At 64.5% G+C, this 24,062-nt stretch overlaps 2 protein-coding genes across 13 annotated transcripts in view; both read right to left on the bottom strand.

Annotated features, from left to right (window-relative positions):
• Nucleotides 1–6,535: 6,535 nt before the first annotated feature.
• Nucleotides 6,536–10,948, bottom strand: NKX6-3 (NK6 homeobox 3). Its single transcript, XM_045006851.1, has 3 exons — nt 10,225–10,948; nt 8,234–8,403; nt 6,536–7,967 (listed from the first exon to the last, which is right to left on the bottom strand). Exons 1-3 carry the CDS (start codon nt 10,592–10,594, stop codon nt 7,746–7,748), a joined length of 762 nt encoding a protein of 253 aa, XP_044862786.1. The 5' UTR covers nt 10,595–10,948; the 3' UTR covers nt 6,536–7,745.
• Nucleotides 10,949–12,568: 1,620 nt separating this feature from the next.
• ANK1 (ankyrin 1) overlaps nt 12,569–24,062 on the bottom strand; it is an 88,726-nt gene continuing 77,232 nt past the window's right edge. For 5 of the 12 annotated variants that reach the window (XM_045003564.1, XM_045003556.1, XM_045003559.1 and 2 more), the window contains 6 exons: nt 21,386–21,941; nt 20,451–20,733; nt 18,531–18,614; nt 18,114–18,266; nt 17,713–17,833; nt 12,569–14,798 (listed from right to left, as the gene is read on the bottom strand). In XM_045003564.1, coding sequence (XP_044859499.1) covers nt 17,735–17,833; nt 18,114–18,266; nt 18,531–18,614; nt 20,451–20,733; nt 21,386–21,941 — 1,175 coding nt within the window. In that variant the 3' untranslated portion in view covers nt 12,569–14,798; nt 17,713–17,734. Of the gene's footprint in view, nt 14,799–17,712; nt 17,834–18,113; nt 18,267–18,530; nt 18,615–19,009; nt 19,920–20,450; nt 20,734–21,385; nt 21,942–24,062 lie in introns of those variants that run through there. The other 7 variants (XM_045003562.1, XM_045003561.1, XM_045003560.1 and 4 more) reach the window with 7 other exon arrangements.

Below are 24,062 nucleotides of genomic sequence, written 5' to 3'. Positions count from 1 at the left end.
AGTCTTCGGAGCCACTTTGGATTGCAGCACGCCAGCTGGGGTTCTCCCGGGGCTCTGCTCCCCCAGCGTTGGCTCGGGAGGTAAAGGAGGAACCAGCATAGCAGTGCCTTGTCTGTGCACAGCCAGGCCCCCAGTGCTGAGAGTGGCAATAGGCTGTCCATGCCAGTCTGGGCTCCCCTGGCCCGAGCGTGACAACCCCGCGACCCCAATCCCCCAGCCGGAGCGCGACAACCCCGCGACCCCGATCCCCCAGCCAGAGCGCGGCAAGTCCTGCGACCCCGGCCGAAGTCCAGCAACCCCGTGGCCCCGATCCCCTGGCCTGAGCGCAGCAAGTCCTGCGACCCCGATCCCCCGGCCGCAGCACGACAACCCCGCGACCCCGATCCCCCAGCCAGAGCGCGGCAAGTCCTGCAACCCCGAGCAGAGCGGCATAGGCTTGGAAGGTAAAGAAGGAACCGGCAAACTCAGGGAGAGAAAGCACTAACAGCCTGCTGTGCGGTCCCCCAGCACAGTGTCCAGTGCAGATGCTAGTGCTGTGAGCTTCTCTCCAGCAGTGCCCTACACTGCCTCACTGGGCCTCCAGTGTGGTGAGCTTCTGCATAGCAGTGCCCTGTCTGTGCCCAGTCAGGCCCCCAGTGCTGAGCATGGCAATAGGCTGTCCTGCCAGTCTGGGCTCCCCCGGCCCGAGCGCGGAAAGGCCTGCGGTCCCGCAACTCCCGCCGGAGCGCAGCAACCCCGCGACCCCGATCCCCCGGCCCGAGCGTGGCAAGTCCCGTGGCGCCGATCCCCCGCACTCCGACCGGGGGAGCGGGGCCGCGGGACTCGACATGCTCCGGCTGGGCGCAGGGCCGATGCGGGGACTCAGGCTAAAGCCAGCCGTGTACGCTGTCCGGGCCCTGCAGGGGGCGCCCTTCCCCCACACGCCAGAGGGCCCAGGGGCTTGGGGAGGAGAGGGGACTAGCTGCTGCAGGGAGGGGAGCAGCCCCTGCGGGGGTGGGCACACAGCCTGCCCTGCCCACAGCAGCAACCCCCAGCCTGGCCCAGTCCCCTGCAGCGCCAGCCCTGGTGCCCACCCCCGAGACCTGCCCCCCCTTGCTGGGCCGCTCCCAGGTCTCTCCACAGCAGATCCCCAGGACTGCAGAGCATGGGCTGGGTGGGGGCAATGCCTGCTCCAGGCCTCCTGCAGCTCTCAGGCATTGCTCATGTGTGGGCCTGGCCCGTGGGGCTGCGGAGAGCCGTGGCTGGATCCTTCCCTCCACGCAGTGGGGCTGGGCTCGGAACGCGCGGCCAGCCAAAGCTTTCCAGCGCCCCCTTAGCTAGTGCCGTTACCTGGGCGCCGTGGCTCTGATGCCAGGCCCCAGCTGGGGCTTAGAAGTGCCTGCTCTCGGGGCAATTGGGGGGGGGGGGGGGCTCTTTATGGACAATGGCCTTGTCCCCAGGAGTGCCTAATCACAGGGCTCCAATCATTCTCCTCACCATTACAGGGCCCCGGGCCTGCTCCCCGTAGGGTAAGGAGAGCAGACAGGCCGTGGTGGTGATGTCGGGGGGGAGGGGGGATCCTTGCTCCTGGCCTCAGCTCTTAGGTGCTACAAGTGTCTCCATGCTACAGAGCCATGCACCGTCTTCCCCGCCTGCCAGGATGGCTGCTCCTGCTTGCTGCCTGGGCAGGCTCTGGCAGGCAAGGTGTGTGCTGGCCAGGTTACCATCCATCTTGGCGCGCTCCCCCTTCCCGTGGCTCCAGTCAATATGTCTCTCTCCGATGGGAAAGTTAATAAATTTAGCTCTAGATTAAAAGTATCGATCATTTCATTTGTAAACGATAAATAAACAGGGGGCGCTCTGGGCAGCCCACAAGGCAGCTGCTGCTGGCTCTGGCTGGTGCAGCAGTGGGGAGATGGGGACGTGGGGCACTTGGCCCCTCATCTGCATTCTGCCCTGCTGCCGGCATTGATTTCCTATTAGTCTCCCTGCACCACCCTGTAACACATCATTCCGGGAGCCGCTATTAATGGCCTTTTGATAAATAATCACTTGTAAGTCAATAAATTTTTATTAAACAGTGTGGCGCTTTGATTTATGAAAATCCGACGGGGTTTGTCTGGGAGAAAAGGGATGTGGAATTGAAGTGGAGACACCATCCATCTGCCTGCCAGGCTGGCCTGCCTGCCCGCGCTCACCACCCGCAAACAATCGCCTTTTAACACAACCAGCCCAGCCGGCCAGGGAGCTGGGGGCCAGGGAAACTTTGTTTGCGTCAGGCTTCTCTGCTTGGAGCAGCTGCCAGCCTGCGTTTCTGTGAACGCCTAACTTGGGCAGCGTCCGCGTCCCATGGCCCTGCAGGCCTGAGCACAGACCACTCCTGCGGCCTTGGATCAGGAGGTAAAGGAGGAACCAGCAAACTCAGGGACTGACAGCCTGCTGTGAGCTCCCCCAGCACAGTGTCCAGCTCAGATGCTGTGAGCTTCTCTCCAGCAGTGCCCTGCACTGCTTCGCTGGGCCTCCAGTGCTGTGAGCGTCTACATAGCAGTGCCCTGTCGGTGCCTAGCCAGGCCCCCACTGCTGAGAGTGGCAATAGACTGTCCATGCCAGTCTGGGCTAGGCTACACACCCCACACCCATCCCTGCAGGTGACCAGTGGATGGCGCAGGAGGCGGGGACCGAGGGACTGGAAGGGGTGACTAATTTTTTCAGGGTAGTGGTGTGTCCCCCCATTGCGGGGCCTGCCTAGCCCTGGACATTGTCTGAGCCCCATGGCCGGGGGAGGAGCTGCCACCCTGTTGCCCAGGTGTAACCCAGGGCAGGTAGCGCAGCACCATTATGTAGTGTCCAGTCAATGGCTGCATGTCTAGATCTGGCCCCATTGTGTTGCCGGACTTGGAGACATGAGCATGGCTAGGCCAGAGGGTGATGGGGGGGCTTGGAAGGGGGCGGCGAAGGGAGTGAGCTAGCCCTGCTTTGCAGCACAGTGGTCCGTGGGGCAGAGCAGGCCTCTCTGGAAGGGCTGAGGCAGAGGAGCCGAGCCGGGGCAGGCTGGCTACAGCTGCTATTTGTCACTCTCCCTGGCTGGAGGAGGCCCTTTGCCACCTGCTTTATTTGTCTCCCGGTGCTGACGTGGCAGCAGACAGGTGTTAAACTACTTAATCACTTTAAAATTGTTTTAATTTTCTGTTTTGTATTGATCTCCCCAGCACCAATTAATCAGCTCACTGGACCAGGCAGTTAGTACATTAAAAATTGTCAGCCACACCGGGCAGCTTAGAAAATGTCAAAAAAATATCCCGCCAGCGTCCTCGCAGAGCAGAGCCCAGGCTCCCGGCCAAGCGGCTGCCTCTGGGGCTCAGGGCTGCCAAGACCCCCAAGAACCCACTGACCAGAGGAGTTTGCAGGGAGAGCCCCATTTTCCTAGGGCCTGGCTTCTCCAACCACCAGCTTACCTGCGTTTCTGGACAGGACCTGGGCACGATGCTCTTGGCGTGCTGGTGTGAGGCCCCCCCCCCGGCTTTCTTTGGGGCTGCTTCTGTCGCTGGCGTTCCTTCAGCCTCACCTGCACCCCAGGAGGAGTGGGGGATGGCACAAGGCGGGCAGGTTTGCTGCCCCTGGCACCTCTTCGTTCCGTGGGAGAGGGGCGGGGGGTGTTGGCCCAGACACCCAGGGGACCCCACTGAGAGGGTGGGGTCTGTGCTCAGAGTGGGGCCAGCCGAGGGGCCTGCGAGGCCTGTGCCTGCAGGGCAGGGAGAGTCCCTCTCTGCCGGGCGCCTGGCTTTGGGCTCAGCCCCTCACATGAGAGGCTGAGGGAGCCGGGACCGTTCAAGGAGGAGTGGCACCAGGGTAGAGGCTGGCAGCAGGGAGGTATGTGAATGCAGGCGCCACAGGACCCGAGTGGAGACCGAGGGCGAAGGAGAGGGATGCCAGGGCCAGAGCCGGCGGGAGCCCGATGCTGTGGGAAGGGGCATCGGCTCCCGGGGAGGGGGCTCAGGACAGTTACGTTGCTCTGGCCCAACGGATGGTCACAACTCACCTGGCCAGGCTCATGCATGCTCCAGATGGGGCCGTGCAGCCTGTTAGGCTGAGCATAGGGCTGGCCACCGGCGCCCATGTGCCTGGAGCCAGCAGCGGAGCCTGGCGGGGCCGTAGTCCTCCCTGGCCTGGGAGCGGCGCTGGCACCAGGGTTGGGCAGCCAGCGGCAGCGCCCTCGGGACCGGGGCTTGGCACATGTGCGGCCAGGCCAGGCTCATGGGGCCGTTAGTCTCCATGCCACAGGCCTCAACCTGTCACCAATGGAGTTCCCTGGGGCCGCCCCCAACCCTGATGGGATCCCGCCCTGCTCCCCCGGAGCTCCAGGGCAGAGATTTTGCTGTAGCCCGTCATTCACCTGGGAGGTGCTGCCAGGAGCCAGGCTGTGCTGGGAGTGGGATGGGGTGGGGGGTCATTGTAGGGCCTGGGGCTGTGTTGGGGATTACTGTAGAGTCAGGTTGGGTGTTCAGGGGCTGGGCTGTGCAGTGGAGCTGGGGGCCGTGAGGGGGCTGGGCTGTGTGTGTGTGTGGGGTCCATACTGTGGTGTTGGGTTTGGGGGCTGGGCGGGGTGGGGAGGGTGGTATGGGAGGAGCCTTGCAGTGGCGTTGGGGGGTCTGGGCAGGGGGCCGTGGCATTGGGGTGGCCGGGCTGTGCAGGGGTGTCCATGCTGTGACGTTGGGTTTGGGGGCTGGGTGGGGGGGTGATATGGGAGGGGCTGGGCAGTGGCACTGGGGGGGGGGGTCTTGCAGTGGCATTGGAGTGACTGGGCAGGGGACCGTGGCATTGGAGTGGCTGGGCAGGGGACCATGGCATTAGGGGGTCTGGGCAGGGGGCCGTGGCATGGGGGGGGCTTGGCAGTGGCACTGGGGGGGGGAGTACCGTGGCGAGGGGACTGGGCATGGAGCCGTACCGTGGCACCAGCAGACAGGCTGTGCTGCGACCCTGGGACTGTATTGCATTGGCGGTGGGTGCAGGGCCGTGAGGACTGGCGGGGGCTGCTGGGGGTGCGTTGGGGTCCAGCCCTGAGTGGTTCATGGCAGCTGGGCTGTGCTGCCAGGCTAAAAGGTGCCCCCCCGGTACTAATCGCTATATGATGGGCCCACAACACCTTATCTCTGATCGATTTCCTCCCTGGGACGCTGCAGCGTGTTTGCTCTCAGCTGGCCGCCGTCATTGGCTCGCACCGTTGGAAAGTGGGCGAGCTTATCGGGGCTGGTTATTTGCTAGCGCATGGTGACGCACACATGGCTCACAATTGGGGGCGCCCAGGCCCATCGCATGCGCCTGGCCAGGGCCCTCTGTCCCCCTGTCTTGGCATGGCCAACACCATGGAGCTCAAACCGTGTACCAAGGTGATCCACCAACTGCAGTCTGTCTTTTTTGCAATTCACCCAGGGGCCAAATTGTTTGTGGGGAGGCACCTAAGGTCAGGCCAGCCTCCTCCTCCACCACTGCCTCGCCCTCCTAGCACCTGCCACAGCACCTTCTGCCCTGGCATCGCCACCTTAATCCCTCCCGGGCGGTGGAACGGTAGCCTGCCCCGCCCTCACCCTGCAGCGGGAGCTCCTCTCCTGGGGCTGTGGCCAGCTCCCCACCAGCGCTATTGTGCATGACGGAGGGGCGGCCAGGCCAAATCTGAGTGGCATTGTAACCCCCTGCACCGGTTTGCGATGTCTGGAACTGAGAGGAAAGCCCAACCCCACGGGAAAAGAGCTGCAGTGGGGCTGGCTTGTAGAACAACAGACTCCCCCTCCCACCCACTGCAAAGTACTCACCCTCCTCCACCCCCCGCGGCTACCGCACCCAGGCCCGTGGCTGCAGGGTCAGATTCTGGCCAGCCCGTGGTTGGTGCAGCAGGAGCAGGAGACCCCGTCTTTACATGGGAATGTTACATGCTTGCACAAGTGTGCACACATCCCCTGGTGCAGGGGCTGTGTCAGTATTTCAACTGAACACATGGTGTGTAGCCCACCCCCACCCCCACCGCCCCGGTGCACTCCAGAGCAAGCCTGGCTCCAGCTCTGAGTGCAGGGCAGGGCAGGGCAGGCCAGGCCAGCCCCCTGGGGGCAGCCCGTACGCACCCTGCAGGCAGCGCTGTGCCCAAGAGGGGCTGGGCAAGCCGGCCCAGAGCCTGGCATGGGCGACCGCGCACATGCCCACACACGCTGCTCTGCGCACGCCCGCTTGTGACCTGTGCACAGGGCGGACGGAGGCCGTGCGCAGGCTGGAGTGGCAGTAAACACTCCTTTGCTATTGACACAGCATCAATCGTGTGGCTGCGACAGGTGAATGGGCTTTCACTCACCGCCCCAAGATAAATGGTATTTATTTGCTGCTAATATGTTCCAACAAGAGGCCTAACGAGCGACTTTTGAACTGGTGCCTCACGCAGTAGCTCAGGGTACGCTGAGCACCCGAGAGCTACCTGCTGCAAAGAAACCCAGAGCTCCCCTCCCGCTCCAGGGCGCTGACCCTGCTCCCCACAGCACCCCGGCTCGGAGAGGCTGGTGTACAACAGTGTCTCTGCAGCTGTTGGCCTAATCTCCCATCTGGGACTGGTCATGCTGCTCCTGGCCTGTCTGGGCGGCTCCCCAGCACCCCATGGCCATCGCCCCTTACTGCTGGGCTGGGTCTCTGTGGCTCAGGGCAGCAGTATCCACAGCGTTAGTGCCTGTGCATGAACAGTGCCACAGCAACCGCCGCTGGCCCGGCCTCGGCTTCAAACCCCGCCTGCCGCAGTACCCACCCCACATGGAGCCACGCGGGGCAGGTGTGTCTGAGCCAGGGAGCCGCGCAGGTTGGGTGCGTCTGGGCCAGTGACCGGCACTGACTCAGGTGGGAGTAGGGTGACGGCACACAGGGCCTGCTGAGTCCATGGGGGCAGAGAGCAGGGCTGGGCTAATGAGGAAAGATGGGGCAACGCCCCAGGTCAAACTTCAAATTAATTAATTAATAAATAATGTACCCGCAAGAATCTAGTGCTGGCGGCTCCAGGACTGCGCCCTTCCCCGCGGCAGTGCTGTCAGGACTGCGTGCCAGCGTCACCATGGCAGTGCCAGCGTCTTTTTGGCTGCTCCCCAGTGAGTGTCCCCAGCGCCTCCCCCGAGTTGTGTTCTGAGCCGAGGCCCAGGCCAGCCATCTCTCGGTGCAGCCCCCGCAGGGACCCTTTGCTCAGTGCAGGGTAAAATGGGTTACAGCCTAACCATCCCCGCCCCCACCAGCACCAGGCAGCCTAGCCATCAACACTCCACTACTGCCCCAGCCAGCTGCACCCACGGACACGCCACAGTCAAATAACTGCCCAGATGCAGGGGGGGCTGGGACCTTTATTTCATCACTGCTCATGGCCCGGCAAGGTCTGTAACACCAACAGCCCGGGACATGCTGGAGCCTGGCTCCCTCCTGCCCAGGTTGGGGGCAGCCCCCTCCCAGCGTGGGGCAGTGACAGAGGCAAAGCCCCCCTTTCCCATTCGCAGCCTGGCTCTATGGCGCAAGGCTGCGCCGGCAGCTCCTGTGGGGTCAGGGCTGCTCCTGTCCCCTCACGACTCAGCCGGGGAGGAGGCAGGCTCCAGGACCCTGTACCTCAAGGCTCGACCCCTCCCGCTCAGAGCAGCCCCTGCCAGCTCGGGCGCTGCTCTGCGTGTCTCTGGCTCCGAGCAGCCGGCGTGCAGGCTGGTGCACAGGCACCTCGGGCCTGGGGCCAGTGCCGGGCCCTGCAGGGGGCCGGGGGCTCAGCCGCTGTGAGTTCCCAGGCTGAGCACCGAGAAGGCAGCCCGGTGCTTCCTCAGCAGCAGACGGATCTTCTCGTCGTCCGAGTCGGGGTCCAGGGGCTTGTTGTACTCGTCGTCCTCAGTCTCAGAGGCGGCCCGCTCGCCCGCCGCCCGCTGTGAGGAGGACGAGGGCTCTAGCGCGCTCTTCTTCCGCCACTTGGTCCGTCGGTTCTGGAACCACACCTGGCCCAGGATGGGGAGCGCATTAGGGCTGCACTGAGCTGATGGGCCCCCATCCCAGCTCCCTGCTGCTGGGGGCTGACCAGCCCCCGCTGCCCTGGCCAGGCCCCTCAGTGCCCAGCGAACCAGCACCCCACACAGGCCAGTTTGCCTAAGGATCCAGCCTGGCCCTGAGGGGGCTCGAGTCAGTCTCCACTGGCCTCTTTAACAAGACAGCCCTGGGCAGCCCGGCCCCTGAGTCCCAGCGCTGGCCTCGGGCCCTCACTCACCTTCACCTGCGACTCGGTCATGCCAAGGGAATAGGCCAGACGCGCCCGCTCGGGCCCTGCCAGGTACTTGGTCTGCTCGAAGGTTTTCTCCAGCGCAAAGATCTGGTGGCCGGTGAAGGTGGGGCGCGTGTGCTTCTTCTTGTGGATGCTGTCGGCCAGGTGAGCCGGGGCTGGCGGAGGGAGGGGACCGGTCAGTGCAGGGGGCTGGTGCCGCGTGAGCTGGCCAGCCAGGCACCTACTGCCCCAGAGGGTGTGGCTGGGCAGAACGCGAGGAGCCCTAATGGAGCCCAGGGGAGCTGTGCCTCCAGCCCCTCCCCCGAGGCTAACGCTAGCCCCCCCGGAGTGGGTTGTGGCCCACGGCCCCCCCTTTCCCTGGGGTGACGGTACCCCCCCAAGCAGGACATGCCTCATGCCCCCCGGGTAACAGTAACCTTCCAGAGGGGAATGTGCCCTGCAGCCTTCCCCAGGGAGCTGGTGGTACCCTCCCAGAGCAGGACGCACACACCTCCGGGGTGACAGTAACACCCCCCCCAGCGGGCTGCTCCCTGTCCCCCAAGCCCCCAGGGTGACAGTAACGCCCTGTATTGGGCGCACCATTCTGTCCCCTGAGCGAGGTCTGGCACCTGCTGGGCCTGTTTCAGATGCTGTCATCACTGCCACATGGGATGCCTCCATCAGTTAAACAGGGGCCCAGCCCCGCCCCGCCCCCATGAGTGACACCGAATGCCCTTGAGAGGCCCAGCAGCCCTCGTGCCACAGGGCACCCTGGTGCCTGGCAGCGAGTGGGGCGCGCATGCTGCCTTGCCCAGCTGGCCAGGGGCATGCGGCCAGCGGGCCATTCGACTGTAGGCGCCCATCCCGGCTGCTCCCAAGTCAGGGCCTGCTGCTCTGGCCGGCTTAAAGCAGCCACTCGTGGCTCAAGGGTTTGTGCTAGCGCGAGCAGTGGGGAAGTGCCCCGGGGCAGCCCGTCCTTCAGGGCCTGGGCTCCCCCCATGCTGGCCGCCGTGGGGTTCTGGGACAGGGGCTTGTGGCTGCAGGGCCAGGCTTTCCGGGGCACCCACATGCCAGGTCCATGTTGGGTGCTGAGCCCCTAAGGGCCCCCACAAGGGTGGGGATCAATCAATCCCCTCCCCCCAGCGCTCATCCAACTCATCCCTTGTGGTGGGGGGGTACAGGCTCTGCCCCTGTCCTGCTGTCCCACCCTCTCCCCTGAGCCAGGTGGTCCCTGAGCTGGCTCCTCTCCCTGCCTGTGGGCTGAATGCAGCACGTCCTGGAGCCTGCGCTGGTGGCAAAGAGAGCAGCGTTCCTGCCCATGCAGGCACCCAGCGGGGGCAGGGGCAGGGGGAGGGAGGCTCTGCCCCCAGCTCAGGGTTCTGAGGCTCAGCCCCTCTCAGCTGAGGTCAGCTCTGTCCCTGCGGGAGGAAGGACACTGATTTCTGCCCTGCCCTAGTCCGGCTCTAACCTTTCCCCAAATCCCCCCAGCTGGTGCGTAACAGTGACTCGGGTCCCAGCAGCAATGGCCCAGGCAAGCCGTTGTGCTGTCACCTGCCATCCTCCCGGGCACCTGCCATGGTGCTCAGCACGGGCAATCACCAGCCTCTGAGCACAGCTCCGCGGCCCTCCCAGCCCTGCCTCGGAGTGGGTCATGGCTGGGCAGAGTGGAGGGGGCAGGGCTAGGCCCTGGTGAGCTGTCTCTGACTGTCCCAGCAGCAAGGTCCCGTGGGGGATGGCCCTGCCCCAAGCGCCTGGCACCTGCCCCGGGGTGGGAGCAGCGGTGGCTTTGCTGCCCATGCAGGGAGCAGAGTCCGGGCTGTGGGGAGCAGGAGAGCTGGGCTGGGGCAGTTGGTAGGGGCATGGGCTGGTGGGGCCTGCTGAGCCAAACCTCTGCATCTGGCCTCATGCTGCTGAGCCCATGGGGCCCCATCAGCGTGTGACTCCTGCCAGCCCCCTACCTTCCCCCCCCCCACTGTGGTGCCGCGCCAGGTACTTACCGCTGCCGCACGGTCGGCCTCCTCGCCAGTCCTGGCCGGGGTCTGCCCAGCAGTCCCTGCCCCGAGACGGGTAGTCGCTCCCTGCCTTGGCGAAGGGCCCCACCTGGGGTCCGTAGTAGACGGGCTGGGAGCCCAGGCCGTTGAAGCCGCCTGTGTGGGGGTAGGCGGAGAGCAGGCTGCTGTTTGGCCGGCTCAGGATATCAGTGATGCCGTGCGGCGTGCCGGCTGCCAGCTGGGCGCTGAGTCCTGGCGGGCTGAGCTTGTAGAAGGAGTTCTGCACCGCGTACTGGCACATGGGGGCCTTCGCCTCCGGGAAGGGGGCCAGCGAGGGGCTGTTGAGCAGGAATGTCCCCTGCAGGTTGGAGTCCATGGCGCTGCTTCGCCCTGGCAGAAGCCAGCGAATGCACCAAGCCGGCCCCTAGCGCCCCAGCTGCATGCCACGTGCTAGCAAAGCCATCCCAGGCAGCCCGGCTCAGTGGGGGGGGGCCAAGCCAGCTGGCCACAATCCTGCTGCTTCCCTACAGCCCGGCTTGGGCGTCAGCTGCTGGCACTGCCCAGGCAGCAGGCACCACGGCAGCCACGTGAAGCAGGCGGGCTCCTTGGGGGCAGGCTGGTCCGGGAGCACCTTGCCAGGTGCTGTCCAGGGCTGAGGCCCAAGCCCATGCGATGCCGGGGCCGGCTGACCAGGCTGACCCCAGGCGCCTCCAGAGCACCTGCACCCAGGTCCCTGCCACAGAAGTTTAACTTCAGGAGAAGCAACATTTCTCTGATAAAGGTGTGGGCCATTAGAATACTGGGCCCCAATTGGCTGAGCTGCTGGGGCTAAGCTCCCATTGGCTGGGTGACAGGGCAGGCCCTGGATTGGCTCGTCCCAGACAAATTGCAATTTGAAAGATTAGCTGTAAAAAAATAATCAGCTGCTTGCTGCTGGGCTCAGAGCTCCTGGGGCTGCGCCTGGCTGCCCACAGCGAGGGACGAGGCCCAGAGCCCAGGCTGGGCAGGGCAGGGCCGGGCCATGCAGGTGTGTGCAGGGGCCACGGGGTCAGTGAGCATCGGCCTGCCTGGACCAGAGGGTGCACGGCCGTGTGCGCAGCTGGGTGTAGGCGATTGTGCATGTCTGTCTGTGTGCACAGCGCATGGGGCTGCCTGTGTGTGCAGTCCCCCAGCCTCAGCCGGGGGTGGTTCCATACCTGTGTGCACCAGTATTTGTTCATGGGTGGTGAGTACATGGTGGGGGCTGCATGTGATAGAGCGTGTGTGTGTGGGGAGCTATTGTGTGTTGTGCAGGTGTGTATGGGGGGGCCTTGTGTGTATGGGGGGCATGCATGTGTCGGGGGTGCAGCTCCCCATGTCTGCTGGCTTGTGGTTGGCGCCTGGGCCCAGCGGGGTTCCAGGGCAGAGGCCGTGCCACTCCCTGTCTGACCCAAGGGCCCACGCAGCCACCAGCGCTGCTGGACAGCTTCTGTGGGGCAGTGCGAGCAGCCAACAGGCCTCATCCCTTGGGCTGCAGCGCACGGCTCTGCAGGCGCCACAGCTGGCTCCTGTAGTGTGTCAGCTCCATGACTGCGGGGACGCTTGCCCCGGGCTGGGGCTCCATTTTCTAGTATTACTCGTCCCTACTTGTACAAGCCGTGTCCTCCCGCCCCAGCCTGCCAGCCCCAACCACACCTGTCCCTGCATGTGCCCCCCCGCCACACCTGTCCTGCACACGCCCCCCTCGCCACACCTGTTCTGCACACGCCCCCCAGCCACACACCTGTCCTGCACACACCCACCCCACCCCGCCATACATCTGTCCCTGCATGCACAGTCATGTGTGCACACATGCAAATACACCCTTCCCCTGCCCAGGCAGGAAAACATGATTAACAAAAGGCACCAACCGGGAAGCTGATGCCCAGCTCCCTCCCTCGAGCTGGTGCTGTTCAATCCAGCCAGACGCCTGCTGTGTCATTCCCCACACAGGGCTGGTGCTGGCCGGATGGGTATTTCTACCCTGTGTCCCACCAGGATATCGATCCTCCAGGCCTCGGCACATCCCCAGAGGATGCCACTGCTGGGGCCCACCTTCAAGGGGACAGCCCTGTGCTGGGGCAGCAGACCTGAATCTTTTGCTGCCCTGGGCACCTTTCTCTTTGCAGCTCTTCCTCCCACCCACCCTGGTGAGCGGGGAAGGCAGTGGTGTGCATGCACGGCAGGACACGGACTTGACCGCCAGATCTGCAGCCCTGTTACCCTCTCCTTCCATTTGGCCAGGCAATGGGGAACCCAGGGGAGGGAGCTGCTGCCGGCCCAGGACACCCCTGGCCCCCCGCAGAGAAGCAGAGACAAGGCCCAGCTCGTGTTGGTTTCTTTATTAAGTTGTAGTCTGGTAGCTGGTGTACAGGGAGAATGGTCTATACATCAGAGGCTAAGATGGGGGCAGGGAGAGCCAAAAGGCTCATTGTCATAACAGTAAAAAAAGGAAATAAAATTATTTTAAAACTTCTAAAAAGCGTCTAGTGCACAGCCTGCAGCATTCTCTAGGCGTCATGTCGAGCGCGCCCCCGCCCCTACCAGCTCCTACTAGCAATCAGAGCGCGAAGCAGCGGCTCCCGCGGGGCCGGCCGAGTGCAGTGGAGCATTCCCTACGGAGTATAGAGGCCAAAGCAGGGGGCCCGCACTAGACTCTACGGAGATGCTATCAGAGTCAGCCATTCTAGGGACGTTATGTTACAGAGCGGAGGGTTATGGATGGACGGTCTGTACCCTACGTGGTTTGTTGCTCGCCGAGGAGAAGGCTGGCCTAGTCGCGTCTCTGCAGCTACCCCACCTCCTCAGCCTGCAGGGGAGCAGAGGGCTTTTCTACTAGACATGCCCACCAGCCAAGGCCTGCTGGGCATGGTGGCTGCAGCCCGGCTCCAGTGGTGGGCTCGGCCTGGGTGTTGCCACCGGGAAACACGTCAGCCCCTTTGAGATGGGGCCATGGCGACTTCCTGGGGAAAGCGCAAGTCCAGTTGTTTCTGCCTGGCTCCTTCCTGCACTCTTAGGGGAGGTGAGGGACATGGCAGCCAGCACCCCCTTCCTGCTACCAGCCCGCCTGGGGTCACACGTCACAACAGGTTCCATCTACTGAGTGCCTTTAAATAGCCCAGGTAGCTGCCCCCCTCCCCCAGCCTCCTGCCAGGACAGAGCTGTTGGCAGGAACAGCTGAGCCACGGGGCCAGCCTGGGACAGAGCTCTGCTGGCCCCAGTTAAAGCGCCCGGGGCTGAGACTCCAGGTCGCAGGGTGACCCTGTCTGCTCCGGCCGGACTGCAGCAGTAGGGTTTGTGGTGCCGACGCAGTGCAAGAGCCTGGGAGAGCTGCTCTGACGGGCCTCCTTTGCCCTGGGCACTGGGGGTTGGTCCTGGAAGGGTCAGGGGACACGGGGGCTGTGCTGATTTTGGCCTTTCAGAGAGGCCGTGGGACCCTGGAGGGCCTCACGAATGGTGCAGAGGACAGGGGTGCAAACCCCACTGCTGTTTCCTTGCATCTCTCCTGAACAGCCATTGTGCTGGGTAGAGCCAAGCATGGGCTGAGGCAGGTGCTGGGCTGTGCCAGTGCTCGCCACCTGCCCGTCCCGCGCCAGGGAACCAGGGCCTGGTGGGAGGCCCTCAGCTCTGCCCCATCTGTAACCAAAGTAGGCAGGGGCTGGCACAGGTGCCCTGGCCCCCTGCCCGGCCCCGGGTGGGTGTCAGGAAATGAACAAGGCCAAGGGGAGTAAAAGCGCCAGGCTGACACTGGGAGGTTTGGCTCTGTCGCCCTCTGACACCTCCAGCTTCAGCTGCATTGGCCAGAGCTCCTCCCTGGCGAGGACTGAGGGGCCATCCCCGTCCTACAGCCGGCGAGGTATGCGGGCACTGAGCGGGCAGCGCGCTGCACACCGCTGCGTGCCCTCGGGCGTTGCATAGTATCGATTTGTTCCTATACACAAGGCTGAGTACTGTACAGTTTACACTTTCAACACAAGCAAGGAGCTCAGTGCTGCTGGGAGCTGCACACTCACACTGGGGGAAGCGCCTGGAGAGACAGGGGCAGGGCAGCCACGAGCCAAGCCCCTGCCCCTGCCCTTGCCGGGGGCGCCCCCTCGAGAGCTGCGGTTCGGCCCTCCCCCCGCAGCCCCCTTAGGCGCTGACATCCCCCCTCCCGACACACTCCTTGGAAGGGGATGAAGCAGCAAAACCCAGCCAAGAGACAACGTGAGGGATAGGTGGGAGCTGACGCCCCTGCCCTGGGCAGCCCTTCATAGCCGCAGCCTCCGTCCGGAGTCAGGGTGCGCACAGCAGAGTCCTGTCGCTGCCAGGGAAACGCTGTCCCAGGTGCTGCTGGCTCCTGGGGTCCCCGTCCGTAGTAAGAACTGTGGCTCATGCGTTGGCAGTCAGTCAATCATGCGACTAGGACGGGAAGTAAGTCTCTTACAGAAATCATGCCATTAGCCTAGAGCAACGTGTACAGCCAGCCCTGCTCCCGTCGCCTGTCCGCTCTCGCCTCGCCTCTCCTTGCGGGGCTGGCCGCACGTGGCTGCAGTTCAGTGGTTCGGGGTGGAGGTGAGATCCTGAAGGACAGAAAAGACAGAGCCTGGGTTACAAACAGTGCCCTGCTGGGGGCCCCCGCAGCGCAGTAGGCCAGAGCTGGGGGCATGACCCAATACTCCACTTACAGGCATGGCCACAGCAGCTCAGAGGGACTGGCTGGTACTGGGGGCAGGGACAAAGGGAGAGGGAAGCTGGCTGGACGTGAGACCCTCTGGCACCCAATGCTGCAGCACCCAGCAAAGGGCGATATGCCAGCTGAAACCAGCCCCTGCCTGTTCGTTGCCCAGGGCCTGGAGTGAGGAGGGTGCTGGAGCCACAGCTGTGAACAGCAGGAGTCAGCTACCGGCTCAAAGGGAACAGGCCCCAGCAATGGCTGTCTGCACGTGCTCAGCCGAGGCGGCTGTGTGGGGGATGCAGAGGCATGAGGCAGAATGCACGGACTGGGGGTTACTGCCCTGTGGTGGTCTGGGAGGAGAGGTGGTCCCTGGGCAGGGTGTGGTGGTGAATGCACAGGGGGCATCACCGGAGGTTTAACTGTCACTTGCAGCCTTGTGCAGGGGCCAGTTGGGCTCTCACTGGCTATTTCCCTGCATCACCTGCCCTGGTGCTGCTTTGCTAGGACAGGCTGGGCAAAGGCAGGGCCTAGTGGAACTGCTGCCACTCTGGGAAGACGATGAGAGAGGAGCCTGGGGGCTCTGTTACATTCATGGAAAGCTTGGCCCACGAGTGCTCTGTGCAGGAACATACACCCCGCCTCAAAGCCAGCGCTGCAGCCACCAGCCTTTGCCTGGCTCCAGTTCCTCCTGGTGGCTTAGCAGCCCTCTCAGCCCCTGCTGTTGCAGGGAAAGAACCCGGGTGTCCTATGCAGCAGTGCAGGCAGCACAGCTCGCTGGGCCAGACTGGCAGCTCGCAGAGCATGGCTGAGGGAGCAGGGAGGCCCTGTCCCCAGGGACAGCCAGCCCCAGGATTCCCTCCCCGGAGCACTGCAGAGAACTGAGCTAGGGGGATACCTGTGTTCCGGCAGCACAGGCACAAACGACAGAGACCCGAGGGAGCGCCTGTCCTTGTGGGGCAGGCACCCATCCCCCCGGTCAGTCGGTGCCTGGCTGTGCTCTAGCAGGATAGAGGCAGCTGGGAAAGGGGTCCTGCTGCAGATCAGTCCCCTCGTCTCTGTGCAGGAACCGTAGCACTGCAGGGACAGCAGTGCAGGCCGTGTCCAAGCAGGCATCTGGCTGGGCCGGGCCACGGGAGCGATGTCCGAGCACCAGGAAACGACCCAACACCCAGAGTCACGGCATCCGCGCACAAGCCGCACTGAGGGCAATGCAGGAGGCACCAGCCCTGTGCTCGCCCCACGGCCCTGGCATCCAGCTACCAGATCTGGCTCAGCGCTCTGAGACCCGCACAGACATCACTGGGGACAGGCCCTCAGCAGCTGGGAGATCCTGGTGGGACTGGAGCCTGACGCTTCCACCCCGCCGGCAAAATCAACCATCTCTGTCATCGCCAGGCACTGCCCGCTGCCCCCTCTGCCCATTCGCCCCCCAGGAACAATGCACCAGACACCCTGCCACAGGCATGCAGCCCCCCCGTCCCCTCACTACTGCACACATGCCTGCCGTGGGCACACTGACCTGCCTATTCCCTCACCACTGCCTGCTCCCTACACTCCACCCTGGGCACATGGCCCCCCCAGGCCACGGGACTGCCTGCACCCTCCTCCCACTACTGCTCACAGCCCTCAGCCCTACCTGCAGCCGCCTTCAAGCTGTAGGTTCCCTGCTGCCCTCTGGTGCCCAGAGCCCCTCATGACACCCTCGAGAAGGCCCTGCATGGCATGTTACAGCACTGCCAGACAGCAACGCCCAATGGGTGCCGCGGGTGCAAGCAGTTCATGTGGCAGGCGGAGGCAGCTGAGTGTTATGGGTGCCATGAGCAGGGGCTGGCCTCCCACAGGGCAATGCGCAGCTCCCTGCGGCACCCAGCCACCGGGAAGGTGTTTGACATGAGGAGGAGCCACCGTGTGTCAGCCCCATGCTCCCAGGCACGTGGCACCTCATTCCAGGAAACCCGACCCCAGACCCAGGCTCCAGGACAAGCTCCGGGTCACAGCTGACAGCGCAGGGGATGCCTGACAGGCTGGGATGTCAGCAACTTGTCACCGGGGCAGCATTCGGGGCTATTTATAGCAGGGGCACTGGGGCCTCTGCAAGCGGCAAGGTGAGCACGCAGAGCAATGGGGAGTAGGGCCCAGGGCAAAGCTCAGCCCGAGAGCTGGCAGGGAAGGACTGTGCCAAGGGCAATCTCCACAGCACTGCAGGCTGTAGTTACTGGTTACAATCCCCTGGAATGCTGTCACTATGGTAACACCATCATGGCCACCACGAAACACTGTAACCCGGGGTAACAATGCCCTTGGCTGTCGTAACCGTGGTGACACCACTGTGGTCTCCACGGTACACTGTAACCTGGGGTGACAATGCCCTTGGCTGTCATAATCGTGGTGACACCATCGCAGCCCCCACAGTACACTGTAATCCAGAGTAACAATGCCCTTGGCTGTCGTAACCGTGGTGACACCACTGCGGTCCCCACGGTACACTGTAACCCGGGGTAACAATGTCCTTGGCTGTCGTAACAGTGGTGACACCCTGACACACCCCTCCCCTGGAATGCCATGTGAGCCAGACAGACAGACGGCATGCAGTGTGCAGAGAAGCCAGCCCCCTTCCCCAGGAGCAGCATGGGGCTCACAGGCTTGGCAGCAGGGGAGAAGAGGCAGCCAGCTCTGGGCTTGTTCTCCAGCATGCCCTAATGGAGCAGCTGTGTCTCCTGCCCCTCTGGGCCGGGGAAGCGCACAGTGGCTGGGTGGGCTCCACGCAGGGCACATGGCACAGAGAGCTGGATCTGTAGTCAGAACAAAGGTGGCATTACCTCGGAAGAGGCCCTGGGGGGGTCACTGCTTTCCCCTTTTCAGGCTGGCTCGTTTCACTATGTAAGCCCCCATCCTGCCCCCGATCAGTTCCGATTCTGGGACGTGCCCTCGCGCCTCCTCCTGGGGAGAGCAGCAGAGAGAGGAAGCAGGAGGCGTCACACAGACAGACAGACACAGAGAGGACAAGGAGGAGTACAGGAGAGCAAGCTGGCAAGGAGAAGGCTGCAGCGAGGGGGGAAGTGTGGCCCCTCGCAGCCCCAGAGGTACAGCAGAAGGGCACAGGGAAGGAGAGGCGGCCAGGGAGGATCCAGCCAGAGCCCTCAGGGAGCCCTGCATGGTGGGGCACATGGCTGTGCTGCCCAGAGCTAGCGAAGGGCCGGGAGAGGAGCAGGCTCTGTACCTTGGGGCCCAGACTGTCCTGATGCAGGATGGCATATTTCATAAAGTGATCTGCCTCAGCTTCCAGCTCCTGGGGCTCCTGCAGAGAGCCCTCAAGAATCACCTCCTTCTCCTCATCGCCCGCGCTGATCCGCCGCACCACCTTCCGGATGATCTGCAGAGAGTGGGCATTAGAGCTGCCTGCCACAGGCCAGGCTAGGCCCCAGACACCCCCAGGGACGCGGCCACAGCACCCTCCCAGTCCTACTCCCGCTCGGCCCTGCCCTGCCATTGGCACCCCACGCTGGAGCACGCTGCTCCCCCGAGAAAGGGCTGGGGGAGGAGTTTTTCCAGGGAAGAATATCCATCCCTGGGGGCAGGGAGAGCAGGGCAGATGCTGGGCAGAGACTGGGGGGCTCTGTGTCTGGCCCGTACTCACCTTCTTGGTGACAATGTTGCCTTGCTCGTCAGTGAATTGCTCCTCAGTCACCTGCTCCCCCGGAATATCCTGCACCTGATTGCCCTGCAGCGCCGGAGGGGAGAACAGAGCGAGGCAGTGAGGGGGAGGACAGGGAGCCAGAGCCCCACGGGCAGCCCCTTGTGTTCACTGCGGGGCACCAAGTGCAAAAGCCCCCAGCCCCTGCGTAAGTGACAGCAAATCCGACTTCCTCGCTGACTGCCAACCCCCTGCACACACCCCACCAGCCCCCTCACTGGGAAGCACAGGGGCAGGGCCAGCGCCAGGGCACGCTAGTGCTACACTCTGTGCAGGCAGGAACGAGCCAGGCTCAGCGCCCTGAGCTGGAAGACGAGGTGCCGAGCCAGGCTGGCTCTGCATGGCTCCCCTGGGGCCAGCGACAGCCCCGCAGGCAGGGCAGTGCCCGCCGCCTCGGGGCTCCCACTCCCCGCCCGGGTTACCTTCACGATGACGCGCCGACGGACCACCCTGGTGGAGATGGACTCCTCGTCGTCCGTCAGCCCCTCGCTCTCGCCCAGCTCCTTGTCCAGCTCCTGGTGGACGTGCTTGAGCAGGAAGCGCACAGAGCCCTTGACAATGTGCAGGACATTCTGGCAGCTGACCAGGAAGAAGCCCAGCAGCACCAGGGTGATCAGCAGCTGGGTCAGGAAGGCCAACATGGTGCGTCTGCTACGGCCACAAGCGCATGGCCGCTTGCTGAGCCCAGCGCCTAGATCCCAGCCCTGGCGCTGCTCTACGGTGGGGCATGTGCACCCTGCCTCTGGCTCGGCTGCCCCCTGCTCTGTGCACAGCCTGGGGCAGGCTGCTGTAATTGTAGCCGCTGCATACCAGCTGGCTGCACCACTCGCTGGGCAGGCAGGTGGGTTTGTCCTCTGCACTCGGAGCTCTGTCAAAGTCATCTGGCCTCAGACTGACAGCCGCGGCTCCTCCCCCGCAGGCAGAGGGGGGGCCACCCCCCCCCAGCGCCTCTGCAGGCTGGCTGCAGATGGGGCAGGCAGCATGGGTGATATGAGCCTAGGCTCCTGCGGGGGACTGGGGCTGGGACTTCTCACCCCCAGCTGACTTGTAAGGAGCGTGGAGAAGTTACGCAGCTCCTCAGTGACTCCAGCCAAGGGGCTGCAAGCTGGCCAGCCCCCAGCATCGCTGCATTCACCGCAGGGCTCTTCCTCCCACGTCCCCCACCCTGGGGCTCCTGGAAAGTGCCCTGGGAGGAGTGGGTCCAGGGCACCCCGCAGCACCCCAGGGCCCGCTACACCATGCCCACCCTGCTCACGGGCCATTCTGTACTAGCCCTGCCCTGGCACTGCCCAGCTCTGCCTGGCCACGGCAGGATTCTCAAAACCCCAGCCCTGCCCCAGGCCATCCGGGCCAGCTCTATTTCTGGACTCTCCATGCCTGCTGCTGGCTGACCCAGAGAGGGCAGGCGCCCCGGGAGCTACCCAATTAGGAAGCATGCAGGGTGGCTGTCTGGGTTATAAATGAAGAACAGAGGAGGCGGCTCATATGTGAAATCAAACCCCTGGGCCTAGCGCAAGCCAGGCTATTCTGGGGCCCTTCCCCCGCAGGAGCCAGGGAAGGGAGGCTGGCAGGGGGCAGGGCAGTGGGAGGCACTCGCCCAGCACTCTGTCCAAAGCATGGGTTATCCTGCTGAGGGACCCCAGCTGCTGGGCGGGGGGCAGGGGTGGGCAGATCACCAGGCTCTCGTGCCTCTGCTCAAGAAGCGCAGATTCCCCAGACAGGGCAGCCTGGCGTTCACTCCTGTGTGTGCTCTGGCCCCCGGCAAGGGCGCCGTGGGCCTCACACACAGCGAGGGGGCTCCAGCCAGTGGCTCTATTGCAATGCCCAGCCCCCGGGGGCCGGCTCTCGCTGCCACCCTCGTACCCTTGTTTGCCTGAAGAAGCTGCTATCCGCCTCCTCCAGCCACTGGCTGTAGTCCTGGCTCCTCGTGTGCTGGGGCTGCCAGTCGCTCTCCTCGGGGGGGTTGATTCGCAGACGCTCGGCCGGGGGCCCCAGAACCTGCTCGTGGCCCCTCCCCTGGGGGGCTGCACCAGGGGCCGCTCTGGGCAGCAGATGTGGGCTTCTGGGGACCCCCTCCTGCCAGGAGCCCTCAGGCAGGTCCTGCAGGCAGGAGACAAAGGAGCCTTCTGCATTCCAGTCCCTCAGCCTGGGCAGCAGAGAGAGGAACAAGGACAGAGAGAGAGACACCGTCAGTTTCTACCCTCCGGCACACTGCCCCCCGTGTGGGCCCAGCCTCGCCCTCCTGCCCCTGCCAGGCTGTCGGCCCTCCTGACCGGCCTTTGCACTCGGAGCCCCTGTTTGTAACATGGAATCTGAACTAGCCCCACATCGTACTTCCCAGCCCATCCACGGAGCAACAGACGCCCTCCGGAGACACCCATGGGCGGCCGCGCCCTGTCTGATGGCACAAGGAGCAGGTGAGGAAGGGGCCAGCCAGGCCCTTCAGGCTACATAGGGTCAGGCACGCCATGCCCCTGCCTGCCCCAGGCACTATGTCAAGGAGTGGCAGGGACTGCCAGGCAGCCCTCAGCCCTGGCAGAGCACCTTCGTCGGGAGCTCAGCTCCCTGCCAACGAGAGCACCATGGCCATCCCCTGGAGCTGGGCTGGCACCCCAGGTGGTTGTGAGGGATTCCCCAAAGCCATGGGCAGCCCCCTGGCTGATCCAGTCCTTCCCCTGGCCCAGTGCGCGCCCGGCTCTGCCCACCTTCCCCCAGCGCCCTGCCCCGTGGCATGGGCACCCCAGGGGTCCCTCGGGCTGCCCTGCCCAGCTCCAGGCAGCCTGGCCAGGGAGCATTACCTGCCCTTGCTCCTCTCCACAACTCGGCTCACAGTTGGCGACTCCAGGATCCTGGCCTGCACCCTCTGCTGGCCTGAAACAAAAGAGACTTCATCCTCCGAGCCCTGCTCCCCCGCCAGCCCGGCCTGGCGCTCACACGCTGGCAGTTTCACCTCTGACCTCTGACCTTCCTCCTGCTCCAGCAGGTCGATAAGGCCATTCATGGCATCTGAATCCACTGTGTCGTCCTCAGCCAGATCCAGTGAGCCCAGGTGGTCCGGGCCGTGTGCATCATCCAGCAGCTGCCCCGGGAAGCGGCCCTCACTCACGGCGTCCGAGTCCTCGGCCTTGCTGCACTCCAGGGAGGAGTCTTCGGCAGTCACCAGCGAGGGGGTGAGCCCCGAGGACCACACCTGCATGTCGGACAGCTCCAGCAGGGCGTCCTGCTCGGTGGGGGCCATGGGGATGGCGTCCAGGATGGCCACCTCGTTCCAGTACTGGTCTGCACGCAGCGGGGACGGCAGCGTGTACTGCAGGGAGGCAGGGGAGAGGAGCTCATCCTGCAGCGAAGTGTAACCTGCAGGGGCAGACAGAGGCAACAGCTCCAGCAGCCGTTCTGCGCAGACACGGAGAGGAGGGGACAGGCCCACGCTGCCCCCAGCCCCTGGGGCAGCGCTGCGCTCCCTGTGTCCCAGTCCAGGGCAGAGGAGCGCCCCAGAGCAGCCACCGCCCCAGCGCCCTGCACTGCTCCCCTAGCGGCTCTGCCCGTGCCCCAGTGGGAGGGTCTGAGATGGGAGCACAGGCAGCCTGAGGGCACTTTGGGATGTGTCGGGGGAGGCAGGCGGGTGCCTCGGGCAGCACCTGGCCCTGGGCTGGTCCAGTGAGTTAGACAACAGGACCCCCTTGGCAGAGTGAGCTGCTTCCAGCCGGGTTCCTGGGAGGGGCGGGGACACCTGCTTGTGTTGTACTTCTCTGGAGCCTGAGTGCACGGTGTGGTGCTGTGCCAGCCCCCCCCGCCCCACCCTAACTCTGCCTGTGCCCCCAACACCCTGCTATAACCACCCCGGGCTCCCCTGCCCCACAGCTCTGCCGGTGCCCCTTGCAAATCCTGCCCCGGGCTCCCCTGCCCCACAGCTCTGCCGGTGCCCCTTGCTAACCCTGCCCCGGGCTCCCCTGCCCCACAGCTCTGCCGGTGCCCCCTGCTAACCCTGCCCCGAGCTCCCCTGCCCCACAGCTCTGCCGGTGCCCCCTGCTAACCCTGCCCTGGCCTCCCCTGCCCCACAGCTCTGCCGGTGCCCCCTGCTAACCCTGCCCTGAGCTCCCCTGCCCCACAGTTCTGCCGGTGCCCCCCAGCCCCCTGCTAGCCCTGCCTGGGCTCCCTCCCCATCCCTGCTGAGATCTCTCAGTTCTGACCCGCAGCGCCCCCTTGCCAGTCTTGTGCCTCCACATAGCTAAGCCTCCAGGCTGAACTCTGGCCTGGCTCTGTGAGAGACGGTACGAGATCCCCCTGGACTGAGCTCCCAAACAGAATGGGGCAGAGGCAGGAGGGTGGGGGCTTCGGGAGCCCCTCTGATCAGGGCTGGCTGGTTTGTGGGCTGCGGGCAGAGCTAGACAGCCAGGCTCCTCCTGCCCTATAGGCGCAGCGCAGCACAACAGCTGTGCAAGGGGGAGGCTGGGTGCACAGGGACCCAACGCCCCGGCAGCAGCCGCTCAATTCCCGAGCCACCCGCTGAGCCCCTGGTGGGCATTAAAATGGAGACGCGGCTGGGCAGTGGTGGGGCACGGATGGGCCATGCTCAGAGACCCTGCAGGCCCTGGAGGGCTCTGGACATCTCTCCTACCCAACAGCCCTGAGGCAACCATCAGTGATGGCCACAGGGCAGGGTAGGGGCATCCCAGTAGCACCTGTGGTGGGCAGGGAGGGGGCATCCTGGTGGCACCTCCGCTGCCATTTGCATGTCCGCGGAGAGCACGTCACAGGCATTTCCGCAGGGAGCTGTGCCCTGGTGCTGAGGCTGCGCCGGCGCTTTGCCCTGTAACCAAATCGGCTCCACCCAGCCCTGGGGCTCTGGCACGAAGGGCCCCGCCCCAGTCACTCTGGGGCTGCGAGTGCGGCCAGTCCTTGCACCTTGTGGCCGAGTGCACAGGGCAGCCCTGCACATCACGCTGCCTCCGCCTGTTCATGCCCTGCTCTGCCCAGGTGCCAGGCACCCAGTCACTGGCTCTGATCTGAACTCGTGTTTGCAGCACAGAGCTGTCCTTCCCCTGCAGCAGGGCACTCACCAGCACTAGCCAAGACATGCCCAATGCTGGGCACACCCTGACCAGACCTCCAGAGCCATCACCTCTCACCCAACCCAGGGAACAGGCCTGGGTCGCTCCCTACAGGCTGCAATGGCTCCGGCACGGGGGCTGCCCCACTCCCGTCTCTCAGCTCCCATGAGCCATGCCAACCTCCTCTCCCCCAACATCAGCACCCGGAGAATGTGTCACCTGCCTCCTCAGCCTGCACGGCCCCTGCAATTCTGCTGCCCACACAGCCTGGGGGCTCTGCTGGCTGGGCCCAGAGCCGGTGCTGCCCAGGGCTCTGCAGGGCTCTGCTGCGCTGGCAGCTCGCCGCTAACTGAAGGAGCCAGGGGCACCACAGCTGTTCCAGGGTGTCCAGCAACACTTCCTTGCAGGGGGCATGACTCCCTCT

Source organism: Mauremys mutica, chromosome 2 (assembly GCF_020497125.1).
Source record: "Mauremys mutica isolate MM-2020 ecotype Southern chromosome 2, ASM2049712v1, whole genome shotgun sequence".
NCBI lineage: Eukaryota > Metazoa > Chordata > Testudines > Geoemydidae > Mauremys > Mauremys mutica.
The sequence above is the reverse complement of the archived record's forward strand: the minus strand, read 5'-3'. Positions and strand labels throughout refer to the sequence as shown.

Coding starts and splice junctions, on each gene's coding strand:
- NKX6-3 (XM_045006851.1), bottom strand. CDS start 10,594: ATGGACTCCAACCTGCAGGGGACATTCCTGCTCAACAGCCCCTCGCTG. Junction 8,404..10,224: donor AGGCCGACCGTGCGGCAGCG/GTAAGTACCTGG, acceptor TCCCTCCGCCAG/CCCCGGCTCACCTGGCCGAC. Junction 7,968..8,233: donor TGACCGAGTCGCAGGTGAAG/GTGAGTGAGGGC, acceptor ATCCTGGGCCAG/GTGTGGTTCCAGAACCGACG.